Source organism: Bos indicus, chromosome 22, assembly GCF_029378745.1.
Source record: "Bos indicus isolate NIAB-ARS_2022 breed Sahiwal x Tharparkar chromosome 22, NIAB-ARS_B.indTharparkar_mat_pri_1.0, whole genome shotgun sequence".
NCBI lineage: Eukaryota > Metazoa > Chordata > Mammalia > Artiodactyla > Bovidae > Bos > Bos indicus.
The window spans coordinates 51806450-51822759 of NC_091781.1; the positions used below are offsets into that span (position 1 = coordinate 51806450).

A 16310-nucleotide genomic window follows, 5' to 3' on the forward strand; every position below is an offset into this window, starting at 1 on the left:
TGTCTCTCACCAATTTCTGCCACTCCCCCCGCCCACCCTGCTTTATATTGGATCTTTCCTACCAACATAAAAACAGTTGTTATTTTTCCCTTATGTAAAAAAAAAAAAAAGAAACCAACCATCCCAATCCCCCTTGCCCTCCCCCTTCAAACTACCACTCCAGTTCTCTCTGCCCTCATAGGAGCATCCCTCATTCCTCAAAAACTGTTCCCATTTCCAATTTCTGCAAGGTGGAGAGGTAGCTGAATCAGTGCTTTTCTGAAATCTTTGTGTTTTGACTTTTACCTTTAGAAGCAGTCGTGGCCATGGGCCAAAAGCACAGCTTGCCAACAGATGAGGATTCTGTGTTAGAAGAACTAGAGCAAAAGAAACCATCTAGTCAAACTTCTGAGCTTCCTTCAGAGACTTCAGGTAAGTCAGGAAACAAAGTGGCCTCTTTGAAACCACTTAAACTGGGAAAGACGAGAAGGTGTTAGAAGACATTGTTCCTGGTTATAAGGTGGTAGTCATCAGGACCACTTAACCAGATCTTGTGTTGATTAGGCAGAGTCATCTTGTTAGATATTTTAAAATTATCAGTGCATCAACCTAAGACAACTCATCCAAGACAGCCATTTACTGTTATATCCTGTGTTGCCTTAGGCAGGTTATTTAGTTTCCTTATATGCAGTTAACTCAGTTCTAAGATGAATGAATTGGTCACGTGTTCTGTCACTCCGTGCTAGTTACAGTTGGCTCCATGGCCCAACAGCTTCAGCCATTACCTAGGGGCTTATTAGAAATGCAGGATCGTCGGCTCCTCCTCAGGCCTTTGTCATAAGATGCATTTTAACAAGTTTCCAGAATGTAACAAATTCTTAAATACACTAAGGAGCCTAAAATACTTGCTAACTTGAAAGTTGAATTATTCAGTGAGCTTCACACGGTTTTGATGCTAAGCCAGAAGCCTGTACACGTGATTATCAACTTTATCAACTTAGTGATTCTTTGTCTACTGTTCTGTGACTGTGGTTAGAACATGCACTTGGGGGCAGGGACCAAGACTTAGTTCACTTGGAATCTCTACTGCTTTGAACACTGGCTAGCACCAAGTAAATAAATATATGACTTTTAAAATGTTGTTTTAGTGATTTAGCATACCATTAAGGATTTCTCAAGTCCTTGTGCACATGTCATGCTAAGACATAAGTTCCCAGGCATGAACTCTGCAATCAAAGATGTATATAACAATTGAATTAAATAGTATAAGAGAGAGCACCAAATAGCTGTGGATTAATAGCCAAGTTAAATGATGCTGTGAATTGCTAAAGCCTAGCAGTTTTCAAGAAAAACAATAATTGGCCTGAGGTATATTAAGTAAATGGTAGGATTTGGAGGACATTGGAGGGATAAAGACAAGAACAAAAGTCACTGTTTTAAGTATTTTCATATTCTTTGAAGTCATTCATTGCATCAGACTTGGCAAGAGCTGTCCTAGTCTGCTCTCACTGAGTCTCTTTCCAGGATCTTGGATCCATACTTCATTCATTAACTAAGAGGCCAGAGGTGGTACTAGCTGACTTCCTGAAACTTTTCCAAGGATGCTCACCCTAATTGTTCTAATTCATCACTCTATTTTCATTATGTATATATCTCTGTCTTTTGGGAAGTACCTTTAGCAACAGAACATTGAAATTTAACACATTTGTCTTTCAAAGTAGGAGGCTCTGGTTCTGAAATAGTGTGGCTGTTTCTCTGGTCAAAAGACTAATTCAGTAACTTTTGTTTTTCTTCTTTTTTTCCCTTTCTTTTTTTTTTCTTAAAGTAGTATAGTTCTGTTCTTCTGGTCTGTTTCCCAAGTAATTGGTATAATATTGATAAGTAGTATAATTTTGGTGACAGACTATTAGAATTGTAAAATCATATGTATTTCATTCAGTTAATCAATGGGAGCAAAAGAGGAGCTTACCATTGTTATTATCTTGGGAATTATGTACCTGTTAACAATAATTACAAATAAGGATCAGTTGAGATTTATAGGTATTTGGGTGTATATTATACAGTTCAGAAGATCTCTGTTTGAATTTCTTTTCTCAAGTTTCAAATATTTTGTAAATCTGTTTTGCAGGAAAAAAAAGTCTTCACCTGAGATGATGATCTTGGGTCTTTGTTAAATATGTGTTGATCCCAGTTAAGAATGAGAAATGTTTTGGAAAAAACTTTTCCTAAATGAATCAGTTTGTGGGTTGGTGAAAATGTCACTATTTAAATGTCAGTAAATGGATTTTTAAAAAAAGAAACAGTAACGAGGGATTTTCTGTTTGGAATTTTAGCCAGCTTCATGTATTGCAGGTACCCCTCCCACACAAGCCAAACCAGCGTGCAGACCCAGTGACCGCAGGTCCGCCCGGCCCACCCGGCCCAGGCCTTCCAGGGTCCCTCCTGAGCTGCTGGGAGGCTCTTCTCCATGGAAGACTCTTGATCCTGGGCTGGGCCCTTGCCCTTTGTCTGAGCTGGGTTGGGTTTCTGGTTCGTCTTCCTGTGGTGAGCCTGGGAACCAGAGGAAAACTATTCATGGTGACTTCCTTGAACCTCAGAGGGATCTTGGCAGGGAGGCCTGGGATATAGAAAGCTCACCAATGATGATGAAGAAAAAAAAGAAGAAACCAAAGCAGAAGAGGTATTCTCAACCCCGGGCTGGGGGACCTTGGGATGATGACAATGGAGATGAGACTAAAGGTTATTCCTTTGCCACTGACTCACAAAAGTCAGCTGTGCCCCCCAGCCAGCCCACCACTGTGGGCACAGAACATGGACTAGTGTCCAGAGACGACTTGAAAGGGGTATGTGAAACTGATTCCAGAGAAGCTAAACTGGTGGCTGAGAGCTTTGTCTCAGACAGTCTAAGTATTCCTTCACGTCCTTTGGAAGAAGCCCCGAAAACTACGGTAAATTTTCAGCCCAAACAGAGAGTTGAGGCACAGGTGAAAGGTAACAAGTCAGCACCACAGGGCCAGGAGAAGAAATTGCTGCAAGATGAGTGCATACTGCAGGCTGCACCCCACCTCCAGACGCCTGCAGATGAAAGCCAGACAGTCCGCTCCCTCAGTCTGAAAGGACCCCTGACAGAGGTTTCTTCACACAAAGTAGAAATTCCTTTGGAGGTCAGACCCAAAGAGAGTTGCACTCCCATCATGAACCAAGAGGCTGTGGGTGGAGTTTCAAAACCCAGTGCAGCAAAAGAACTGCCTGCTTCCATATCCACTGTGACAGCAGGTGATCCATTAGGAAATAGTCTAAAAGAAGGGAATGATGAAAGTAAAATGACTGAACTGCAGAATGACAAACAGAAAGAGTTTTCTGAAGGAGCTGAAGAGGTTAAAGAACTAAAAAAGGAAAGTGTTCCCAAGCAAAGACATGAGAACAGCATCTTGGCTTCTGAGCAGCTGCAGGACACAGTGTTAGCTCAGGCCCCTGGACTAGGGAATGAACCATTTAAGAGGATGGCAGGTGATGGCAAAAGCAGGAAGGGGAAGACAAGTTCTGGGAAGGTGAGAGCAAGTTCTGGGAAGGTGAGAGCAAAGTCTGAGCCACCGTTCCTTGCAGATAGCCAGGACAGCAGAGCTGTCTTTGTGCCAAGTGGGAGGATGGCTACTGGGGATAAAAGTGAGGAGTTGGGGCTGGATTCTTCAAAGCAGCCAGGGACTGTGGCTGTGCTCACTGAAGCAATAGTGATGGGGGAACCTAAGGAGATGATGGACCCTAGGGTGGCGAGCACCTTGCAGGCATTGATTCCTTTGGGAAACGGGTCAGGCATGATTCAGGCTTCCAGTGCTAGAGCAGAAAGAGGCGCTGTAGCCACAGACATGGGGGTCAGCAACCAGAGCAAGGAGGAAAAGTGTCCTTGGATGGGTCATGAGGCAGCTCCTTGGATTTTTGAAAAGCCTAAAAAAAGAGGCAGTGAAGGCAAAACCAAAAAGTATAAAAATAATTATTCCACACAGCCTGCTAGAATGGAGAGGAAGGAAGAAATCCTTAACCCGCCTTTCGTAAGGAAGGATGGGGTTACCGATAGTACTCCCCATCAAAACAAGGAGTCGGAGCCTACTGTCCCTTTGTGCTCACATACCTCAGATACACCCACAGTGGAAGCAGATGACCAAAAGGGTAGAAATGTGGAGGCTAATTCTTTTGAATTTGGGGCTCTTGGCGGAAATAAAACAAACACAGGCAAGGATTCTCCTATTACTGAAATGGCTACCAAGATGACAGACGTGAGTTGCCAAGACCAAATCCCGGGGGCAGGATTTGTTCCTTCAGTCCTGGCTGAGGAGAATAAGACAGATGTGGCCAAAGGACACACTGCAGTGGCTGACAAACCAAGTAAAAGGAGTAATGATGGAAAAAGCACAAAGACTAAAAATAGTTTCCCTGAGAAGCACACTCTGGAGAATAAGATAGATGCAACAAAAATACATGTTCCCATGGAAACCATAGGGGACCACAGAATTGAAGGAATGGGCTATGTGGACGAAAATAGCAATATTACATTTACCTGCCCCAGAACTCCACCAGGGTTGATGAAAAAGTCAGTCCCCCTAGAGGCTCAGGAACCAGCAGCCTGTGAAAAACCACCCACTTCTACTTCTCAAGTAGTAAAGGAAAGTGATTCATTTCCAGGCACCTTGACAGAAAGTAAGCAAGAGACAGCTCCAGCCCAGATTCCCAAATTATTAGAGGTAGATAGTTACAACAAAGAAGGAGTCCCAAAGGAACAAAGACCCGAGGGTCCCTCTGCTGTTATGCCCTCTATGAGCACAGGAGGAGTTGCCTCAACTCTGACAACAGCCATAGAAACAGTTAACAATCATTCTAACTGTCTTCAGGATAAAGGTGAGCTTGCTGGTGCCATGAAAAATGAAGCAGGGAGAGATGGAGAGCATGTGATAGGAGACTCTGAGTCCACGCCCTGTGGTGCCTCAAAGCACTCAGTAGAGGAAACCACAGAGCCAGCAGGGGGACACCTTCTTTCTGGAGTGCTGGCAAACGAACCCAGCCTGGCAGGTGAGGTCAGACGCCTAGAAGTATGTGCAGATAGGAGTAATTTCCCAACATGTCCAGTAAACAAAGAGTCTGAGCAAGGTTCTGCTCCAGTTTCAATTCCTCACCTACTGGGAGACAAAGCACAAAAGCCCAGTTTCTGTGAGGACCAAAGTACTGAAGGTAGAGATTCCAAGGGCCCAGATAATTTGAATAAGGAGGTAGATATGACTCTCTCGCTTCCAGAAAGTGAAAAGGATAAAAAGGATAAATTGGAAGAAATCAGTCTGGATTCTGACATCAGAGAAATGGCGTATGTTTCCTTGGCACCACCAGAACTCCAGTCAGATGTCTTAGATGGCAAAATTGAAGTGACATCTTCAACAATGATAGATGAGTTAGTAGTAACTGCTTCCGAAGCTCCTCAACTCCCAGAATCCAAAGGCAAGATCTTGGAGGCACCTAAGAAAATGACAGAAAAATCTGAATCAAAGGCTCTGGGAGAAGGGAAGAAGGAAGATAAAAGCAGAGTGGCCGAACCCATGAAAGGCTACATGAGACCTACCAAGTCCCGAGGACTGACTCCACTTTTACCAAAATCTACCATCCAGGAGCGAGAGCGATCCAAGCAACTCAAGTCCAGTGGTATGCACCTGCCGTGGGGAAATGTGTGTGCTTGTGGCTTTTGGTCAGCATCAAAAAGGCAAAGAGCTTGTGCTTTGGTTTCATTGACTCTAATCATCCTTGTTAACCGTTAATTTGTTGGCATGAAGACCTGTAACTGCTAATTACGTGTTTTCTGCAGCCAAGGCATGCCTTGTGTCCAGCTTGGGAGGCTGGTGACCTGGTTGCATGCCTTTTTACCCAGCACTGAACCTTGACTTTCAGGGGAAGTTGAATTTCAAACGATGAATTGTTTAGCAGGAAGCCTGTCACCATCCACAATATTCTCAATTAAACAACAAAAATAATGTACCTCCTATGTGTACAGCCAAATTTTAACCATTATTTTGTATAAGGATTCACAGGAGGAAAGAAAACATTTCATGTCCAGCTGTGTTGGGGATTTTTTTTTCCAGTATACGTATGTAGCTTATGCCGGTGGGATTCAATATCCAAATTGCTTTTGGAGTAAATGGAAATGGAAGGCCCTTTATGGTAGCCTCCAACCAGATTGGTAGGCACAGACTTTATATATTTGTGTTTCTCATACTGGGAAATGATCTCTCAATGATGGAGCTGTATCTGTTTTTGTTATTTTTTTCCCTGAAAAGTATACATCTCATCATGGCCTTTGAAGTTGTTCACAGCCTACAAACGATGCTGTTTCTTAATCACTGTTTCCTAGCTTGCATGAGGTAGCTACTAACTCCAGAAATGAAAACACGCTGGTTGGCCTTGGGGTAGCCAGTTAGGTTTTTGGAGGGGCTTCATCATGGGATGGTGTTCTGCATGGTATGGACTTGTTATTTTGGGTAGAGCTTGTGCTTTGCATGAATTTGTACCCAGTAAGGAATGTGTGTTCTGTGAGTAGAGAATGCTTAAACATTGCTATTTGCCTAAGACATTCTGATCTTTTCCATTTTTGTATCTTCTTTCTATTAGCTACCCTATTGTCAAGGCCAGAAATGAGAATGTATGTAAAGTGCTTCCAGCTTTCATTAAGATTCCCAGCCCTCTATCTGGTTCATTAGTTGTAGCTTCTAGACCCTTTCTTTTGTTTCAGCAGTAATTAAAAGATAACATGTTAAGTTTTCTGAAACGTAGGCATCTGTTTTAGCTCAGAATTGCTGGAAAATGTAGAGGATTTGTTCTGATTGTTGAGGAAACAAAGCAGGTGCTACAAGACTTTTGGGCCCCTCCCTTGGCTAGCCACCCTCAGAGACATGTGTTAGGAGTAGCTTTGCAGAGTGGCCAAGGAGGCAGTGATTTATCTTGGACAAAATATCTTCTCTAGATTTTATCACACCTTCTCCCTAAGGACAATCTATCCTTTTTTTTTTTGCTAATTAAAACTTTAGTAGGTAAAATTAAAATTCTCAAAAATTAATTTTTGAATAGGCTAATACATTCACATGGTATAAAAGGATATGCAGTAAAATGTAAGTCTGCTTCTCTCTTTTAAGCCCCATCCAAGTTTCTCTCTGCAGAGGCAACCAATGTTTAGTGTCTTACACAGCCTTCCAGACAATTTATGCATAAAGAATCAATGACATGTGTTTCCTGATTTTATAAAAGTGAGATATACCATGCATAATGACATGTACCTTGCTTTGTAAACCTAATTATTTTAGAGCTCTTTATAAATCAGCAAAGCAAGGGGCCTCAGTCTTTTTTTAAATGTGTGCATGCGTGCCAAGTCATGTCCCGCTCTTTGTGATCCCATGGACTGTAGCCAGGCTCCTCTGTCCATGGGATCTCCAAGCAAGAATACCAGAGTGGGTTGGCATTTCCTACTCCAGGGAATCTTCCCAACCCAGGTGTAGAACCCGCATCTCCTGCATTGGCAGGTGGATCCTTCACCACTGGCACCACCTGGGAAGCCCCCTTTTTAAATAGCTGTATAGTATTTCATTGCATGGAAATAACCCTAATGTATTTTACTACTTCTTTATTGATAGATGAATAGGTGTTTTCCTTTTTTTTTTTCCTATTAGAAACCAGGTACATAAACTAATCTTGTACATACAGAATGTCATACTTACGTATATACTTTTAAAAGTATATCTATATAATAAAAAGGGGCTTTGAACACCTCTGGCTTGAAGAATATGTGTTTGTCATTTTGATCGGTGTTGCCGAAGTTCCTCATCGGGCCAGAGCTGCACCAGAGCTGTTCTCCACCCTGATCTAGACCAGTACTTGTTCCCCTGTACTTTCTCTAATAGTGTGGTTTTTCTTTTTTGTTAGGTGTGCCAACCTAATAGGTTAAAAAATTTATTCTTGGTATAAGTTTATTTTGTGTTTTACTTCTTAAATGACTTGCTTTGTTATCCAGTTTATGAAAGCTGTATCTACTCTGAGTTTATAAAACATTTAAATTTTTCACATTTTTAATCTTTCTGATCAGTGTAGAATTTGCTTATTTGTTTCTGTGTCTTTGTTTTTTATTTATGAGATGTGAGACACAATTAGTTGATTTTCCTACTGTGTTGGGGTACTGTAGCTCCCTCTGAAATGCCACCTTTGTCATGCTCTAAGTAACACAGTGTGGCTTAATAATATATTTTAATATCTAATAGGTCTAGCCCCACATCTCACTCTATTTTTCACAGTTTTCCTTACTATTTTTGCTTATTATTTCATATAAACTTGACAGTTCGTTCATAGTTTTGCAGGGGGGAGTCAGTCAATCTTGTTCTTGAAGTCACAGTAAATGTATAGATTACCCTAGGGAGAGTTGTTGTATATACTGAGATTTTCTATCCAACAACATAATACATGCCATGTTCAGTAATATCACACGTTGTAAGTTTATGTGTTTTCATCCCTTGCTGGTATTTTGATATTTCCTTTGTGCATATCTTGTATATTTCTACTAAGTCTTATTTGAAGGTGTTCAGAGAGCAGGTGAATGTTCCAGTGCACAGAGTGTTGAGCAAGGCTGTGCTCTGAGGCAGGGGACTGCATTGGAATGGGGAGTGTCTGGGTTTGTCCTGGGGAATGGGGCAGGGTGACCCCTTATGCCCAATCACCGTTGGTTCATGTGGGCTCTGATGTTGCATGCATAACTGGTAACAGACCTGGTAACAGGGCTTAGTAAATTTTACTTTTTACTTAGTAAATTTTACTTTTGTTCTTCACTTTGAATCATCTCCTGTGGTCAGATGGTGTTACCCATGGCGTTCAGGGTTTGAACAATGTGTTATTAGAGGTATCCATAAAAATAATAGCAGTTACCACATGTTAAGTGAGTACTAAGTGCCTGGTTGTCTGCAGGTAGGTAGGTGGATAGTCATGTACACAAACACGTGCACTCAGCCTACGGTACTTTGAATGATTCTCCCCATTTTACATGTGAGAAGATGGAGGCTTCCCATGTTATGACTGTGGAGGTCATGACCATGGTAAGGTCACACCGATAGTAATATGGCAGAATAGAATTTGAACTCAAGTCTTTCTGACTCTCAGGGCCATGCTTTTCTCATTCTTGCCTCAGAGGAACCTTCTAGAAGCTTTAGGTTCTTAAAAAAAAAAAAGGGTGAAGGTTGATGGTTAGTAATTATATTTTTTAAATTCTAATACCTAAGTTGTATTACTAAGCACTTTTCTAGTTGGAAAATGGAGACACATCATGAGGACATAAACTGAATCAGAATCTAATTTAGGATTAGAATCTAGGTCTGTCCAGCATTTTAGTCTCTAAGCAGAGACTGTGTTTGATTTATTCATGTGTTCTCCCTAATACCCAGCATAGAGCTTGACTTTATATATATGATGCCTAATGACAGTTTTTGAATTATAAATGAGTTACCTTTTACTAGGCTTATCTTCTTTGGAAGTAGAGAAAGTAAGTATACTGCTAAAGTCTCTTCCAGCGTAATGATTCCTCTCTTTTTTCATGCCTTAAGTTTAGGGAAACTTCAGCAGAAGGTTCCTTTGCATATTATGCATGTTGTTCTAAGCAGGGAACATTGAGATACTTTAGGAAATCTGAGATCAGCTTGTCAGAAAAGTTCTTCTTTGGGGACTGTGTGTTTTGTGTAGGGGGGAGCTATTCTGATGGGGAGATCCTTCCTGGATTCTAGTGTATCCAGTGGCTCTACAGTAGGTGCTCCCCCAGAAGGAAGCCAGGGAGAGCTGGGCGTGGGACAGTTATCACAGGTCCATAGATAGGCCCTTCCCTTTGCCACAGTGAGAGCCTTTTCTCCCTTTTATCTGGCTGCGTTCCTTTTTCTTCAGTTTGTTTGAGCCGACCTACTGTCTTAGAACAGTTGGGAATATCAGTTTATGGTAGGAAATTCTCTTGGTGTGAAACTTGAAGTAATTTATAAACACCATTTCCTAACAGTTTCAAGGCCCTTGTGCATAAACAAAATATGCTCAGCAGATGAAAAAATCATTTGTAATCTTAGAGCTCACTACAGTCTTACAACTGGAGATGTGCCCATTTGAGAATATCTTAAATGTAGTGCCATTTGTGAAGTTTCCTAATTGCCTTCTTCCCACTTTCCCTCTCATTTTCTGGCTTGTTTTCTTTTTACTCAGTTCAGTTCAGTTCAGTCGCTCAGTCGTGTCCGACTCTTTGCAACCCCATGAATCACAGCACGCCAGGCTTCCCTGTCCATCACCATCTCCCGGAGTTCACTCAGACTCACGTCTATCAAGTTGGTGATGCCATCCAGCCATCTCATCCTCTGTCGTCCCCTTCTCCTCCTGCCCCCAATCCCTCCCAGCATCAGAGTCTTTTCCATTAGTCAGCTCTTGGCATGAGGTGGCCAAAGTATTGGAGTTTCAGCTTCAGCATCAGTCCTTCCAATGAACACCTAGGACTGATCTCCTTTAGGATGGACTGGTTGGGTCTCCTTGCAGTCCAAGGGACTCTCAAGAGTCTTCTCCAACACCACAGTTCAAAAGCATCAATTCTTCGGTGCTCAGCTTTCTTCACAGTCCAACTCTCACATCCATACATGACCACTGGAAAAACCATAGCCATGACTAGACGGACCTTTGTTGGCAAAGTAATATCTCTGCTTCTGAATATGCTATCTGGCTTGGTCATAACTTTCCTTCCAAGGAGTAAGCGTCTTTTAATTTCATGGCTACAATTACCATCTGCAGTGATTTTGGAGCCCCAAAGAATAAAGTCTGACACTGTTTCCACTGTTGCCCATCTTTTTACTAGCTACGTATTAATGAAAGTTATTGGGAAGTTCTGTATGTTCCATAATTTAAATCAGTTATCATTTGTTGAAACTTCCTGCATGCTCAGTTAAACTGTTTTAATCCTTGAACAGTTCTGGGGTACCATTCGCCTTCTTTGAACATCTAAATGTTCTAGGAAATGAGTCCAGCAAATATTGGTTATTCTACTTTCAAAGGAGTTTCTTCCCCTCACATTCCCTCACCACTCACTTTTCTTTACCCTCTGACTGACAGTAGCATTGGAGGAGTCACACAGCAAATGAAAACCGAAAGTAACTTGCTTCTGACTTTTGGTGTTGTAGGTATTTTTACTTCTTTAAAATATGCAGTGGTCAGTAGAGGGGACTTCCATTCTTATTTTTACCTGTGACATTAAGTAGGTCATTCAGCCATGAACAGACTAAAATTGCTGGTTTTTAAGCTGTTTAGCAATGATGGTTATTTGTTTAAGTTTAGACAAAAATCTGATCGTCATATAAACATTGTCTATTGCTCTGCAAATAGTGGACAGGGAGAATCCCAGGGACGGGGGAGCCTGGTGGGCTGCCGTCTGTGGGGTCACACAGAGTCGGACACGACTGAAAGCGACTTAGCAGCAGCAGCAGCAACATGAATTGGATGTTTTAGTATTTAGTTCATTCATTGAACAAACATTGTAACGTATCATTACTCTCACATTCTAAGGGTAGATTGAGAAGACACATCCTTTACAAGAATGTGTCTTTACAAGCCTCAAGGATTGTTGAGTAAGGAGATAACACATAAGTTTTATTCTAGTGAGAGAAGTTCTATAATAGTTTGAGCTATGGGAATACAGAGCAGAAAGTAACTTAAGGCCTCTTAGGAGAGCAAGAGAAAGCTTCCTGGAGGACATGACATTTTGTGGGTCTAGAAGTTTGAAGAGCTAGTAAGCAAGGTATTCTCTGTATCTTTTTCAGGGAGGCTATGCCTGGCTCAGTATTCAAAGGCCTGGGATTTTTCAGTTGTACTTCTTCAAGGACTTTCATCTATAAACATTTTAATACTTTGGCCTGTTAAATGACAAAAATAATGCAATTTAGTATTGAACTTGATGTCCTTAACTTAAGGGAGAACAATCCATAGATTGGGGGCGTACAGTGGAGAGCAGTGAACTACTTTTCCTGAGAGATTCTGAGCAAGAGTGAGTTTTATAGAGCATTATAAGTGGCAACTGGGGGAAATAGGGCATGACTGGTTTTTGAGGCCTAGGGTTTCCTTATATAAGGCTGGCAGGTCCTGTTTTCTAGGGTAAGGTGAACTGGCTGAAGCTGAGTTGGAGGATTGTGTTTGGTGTGTTTTAGGTTTGACAGGTGCTTCCCTTTTCAGCCTGACTTAGATTCAGGGGTGACTGAGGTGGCATCCATTTTGTGGATCCTGGTAAACTACCTTTATCAAAGGTCATGTAAATCAGGTAACTAGCTTCAGTTTTTTCCTTCTCTGCTTCCCAACTTTTGAGAGTTAATCAGGAAGAATCATGATTTTTTTGAGTTAAACATGTACTAAGAGGTGATTCTAAAATTTAGTAGAATATGAATTTGAAATATTTTTGCATACATGTGTATTTATATATAAATACAAGCAGCCTTTACTTCCAGGTAAGAAACTAGATTGCAGCTTCACAATCTTTAGCTTTGATTAGTGAAGAATGTCATCCATCACTGTAACCAGTAGACTTACTGACTTCATTGTAATGATAATTTATTAGAAATTGTTTCTTGGAGACAGTAACTGGGAACATTTGGTCAATCTGGGAAGTAGTTTTGTTCCCTTGGTAACTGAAAGAATGCAGAGAAACCAGTTGTGGAGCATATCAAAACCAAGGCCTTGAACGGGTTGAGTACAAGCTCAAGACAAAGGGCAAAAAACCAAAAACGTCTGCCAGGGAATCTGCTGAGATCAAGCTGTGCCAGCGCCCTTGAAAGCTTGACAAGTCATTATACAGTCTGATAAAAGAACCGTAGAGGTTACCTTCTGACCATACATGCAAGAAAATCCGTGCGCTTTCCTCAGACTCAGACATAATGGAACTTAAAAACCTTCAGCCTGAAGGGCATTCCGAATCACCACTTGTCTAGATGAGTTTAATGATGGGAGAGATCAGGCCAAATGATAGAAGTCTGTGAACGGAATCTGTCCGTTTCTCCTTGAGCAGAACTTTTTTGCGAGCCTACCCAACACTGCTGGGCACCTTCAGAGCAGAGGTGGACAGATCTTATTCCTGCCTTCTAGAAGCTTCCACGAAAGGCATATAAGGAAAAGATTAGGGTGTAGTTTCCAAATCCTAAGAAGAGGTAGGTAGGTCAAGTATATTCTATGACAGTATGAAGAATTCAGTTTGGGAGTTGGAGGTCTAGGAGACTTTACAGAGGAGGTGACATTTCTGTGGGTTCCGAATGAGGAGAATCAGAACCCAGAGGCAAGGAATTCTAGTGGCAGCTGAGCCTAGAATTTATGTCTTCGCGTTCTTGAGCACATTTCTTTTTGCCTGGGCATGCTCATCCTTTTAAGACTTCAGGTTCCTCATTCGCCTACGTGATAAGCTATCACAGTGACCGATGAGGCTTGAGGTCCTTGACACAGCTGCCTCCTGTGGGTGAGTGTGCATTCGTGAGTGAGACTGTGTCTGTAATTCTGAATTGGACTAGGGACTGACAGGGCCTTCCTCAGATTTTACTAATTATTCTGTACTAGGTTTTTCTCTTGATTTACCATCCAGGTAGCACCTCACTGGGAGATGAATAAAGCCATTCATTCTTGTTCCGTGTGGTCTTTTCCTTGCTATGTACTGCAAAGCAGTCGTGTAATGAAACTCTAAGCCACTCTGTCCCCTCCCTCTTGAAAAGCCTCTGGATCCCCGTGTTTTCTTAGTGAAGCAGGAGGACCTGCTTGTTCACTCAGAAGCAGCCTGAAGGGATGCTCTCACAGTTCTGAGAGCTGTAACAGGACACCAACGTGAATGTAAGTTCTCTTTAGAAAGCAAAATAGTAACAGAAGATAGCTAAGGAATAAGACACACTTTCCTCATTCCTTTAAAGACAAAATTTGACTATGTTTTGTCATTAAGCCTGTTTGTAACCTAGGCTCGTCTTTTGTTTTTCCCATTGGTGGTTAGAACTATGACCCTGTTGGTACCACCTGCATTTTTTCATTTTATTATACCTCTTGCTCGTTTTTCCTTGGTGAGAGCTTTGCTGTAGCGTAAGGTGACTCTATTTTATTGCCAGTGCACCTTTATTGTGCTTTTATCTATAATACCCCTGAGCTCCTTAAGGTTAAGATGAAGGATCAGTGTATATGAGTTCAGATTGTGTTCAGAACAGAGGTCAAAGTCACATTTTTTCCAGCATTGCGACACTGCCTCTTCCGCCCATGAACATAGCCTGTATCAGGTACTGACGTTAATGCAGGAAGCATGTTAGGCGTGGCTCCTGCACTCTAGTTGGGAACTTGAGAAAATTATATGAAGGGTATGAATAGTAAGCAGAGAAGGCGAGTAATGGAGACAGATGCTCCAGTGAAAGAAACTTTCCTGGGCTGGCCTTGGTAATCTCTCATTTTATAGACCAAAGTAGAACGATCTTAACTTGCTCTTTTTTTCTAAAAACATTATTTAAAAACTATAATCAGATCATTGCAGTCGATGGCAAATGGCTTTTAAAAAATCCATTTTAAAAAGAAAAAACAACTTTTCTTCATCTTAGAAAAAGACATCTCTTGTGCTCTTGGTAGGATATTTCACAATATCCTATGTTAGTTCAATTAGGGACTTACAGGCCAGGCAACAAATCTCAGCTTTGTTCAAGGCAGAGTTTGACCTATCTCCTTTCAGTGTAACCTTTTTTCTGAGACTTTTTTCTCGTAGTTCCCTCAGTCCTGGATATACAGTTTGTAAACTCAAAGCTCAGGATAGCAGAGAACTATACTGAATTACATAGGGGCAGTGGGCTCTGGTGGGCCACAGATTGCCAAGATCCCTACGTGCTGGAGGTCCAAGAAAGATGAACTGCTCCAGTGTGTTCCTGTGGCAACTCAGTGATCAGCAGGCCAGAAGGAGCAGGGTTGGTGCAGGAAGGAGAGACACAGCTCGTCCAAGGAGCCAAGAGGGAGCAGGGGCAGGAGTAGAAGTACGAGGGACGTATTGTCACACAAGTGTCTTACAGCTGGGATACATGTCGCCAAAGAACTGATCACAGAAACCTTTGAATGAACCATTTGTTAGACTCTTGCACAATGCAGAGCTTCAGATGGAGCTTTCACTGGGCTCTGGGGACTCAGTCAAGTCAGTTTTCAAGTGAATTTGACAAGTTGTTATGACAGTGAACCTACTCCTCCCCCGAGGAATGAATGTCTCCAATTTTGATATTACATTGAGGGTTTTGTTGTGTTTTGTTTTTTTTAAGTGAAATTATGAGCAATTTTTTATAGAGTCATTGTTCTTCAAGGGTTGTGGCTGAGGATTGGCAAATGAGTCTTTATTTTTAAAACAGTTTTGTTGAGTGGGTGGAAGTGTGAGCATAATGTCAGATAAGCGAGTGTGTAGGTATACATGTATCTGTATTGGTGAAAGCTGGCATCATTACTATCCTCCATACCCAGATTAGCACCGTCCCATCTTTAAAATTGCAGATCTTAACAGCATGCCAGTTAGCAGAAAATTATCTTTTTACTTTTAACAGTGACATTCAGTTGTACAGAAAGGAATAGGTTCCTTGTTTTCTCTTTCTTTTTCATTCATTCCTTCCTTCCTTTCCTGCTAGTAAATACATTTAGCACCCAACTGCTCATGGAGAGAGGAGTGTTGGGGGGGAATGGGTTTTGTCATGAATGCTGGGGCTCAGTGTGATGTCACTGCCAGCTATGTGATCGTAGGTGGTGTGAGAGCTCCGGGAGCGAGGCGGGGAGAGCAGTGGAAGAGGCGATGTCGCTCTCACACAGGCAGCCAGCCTCGCACACCGCCGCTCCCAGCCAGCTCCGTCAGGGCCAGCCCACACAGTGCCGGGCAGTCTCTCCGAAAGAAATGAGCCAAGCCGGGTTTGAGTGGCAGAGGACAGAGGGCAAGCTGAATGAGATCGGGCTGAATGTCAGCATGGACGGGCAGCTGAAAGACGGGCTTGTGAAGAATGCCAGCTTCCTGGAGCAGAATAAGCTCTGCTTCTTTGAGGGGAAGCTAGACAAAGAGCTCGGCATTGAAGCTCAGGGCAAGGAGTATCAAGCCACCTCGGGTCACCTTGCGAGCAGGTATGTGATTGCAGACACCTACCATCCCTCAGAGGGGAGCTCGATGTACCAGAAGGCGGCCGAGTTCCATCTGGGACCCAGAGAGGGGCCAGACAAAAACAAAGCCACTACAGTCCTGGGGACGGTGATGGGGAAGAATGCGCCAGAGACTGAGAGCCAGCCAGATC

The 16310-nt window shown here is 42.3% G+C and overlaps 1 protein-coding gene across 1 annotated transcript in view; it reads left to right on the forward strand.

The window, feature by feature from the left end:
* MAP4 (microtubule associated protein 4) overlaps window positions 1-16310 on the forward strand; it is a 151994-nt gene that overhangs the window by 110540 nt on the left and 25144 nt on the right. The window contains 2 exon segments of the mRNA XM_070776772.1: window positions 292-411; window positions 2332-5664. Of these exon segments, the coding sequence (XP_070632873.1) occupies window positions 292-411; window positions 2332-5664 (3453 nt within the window).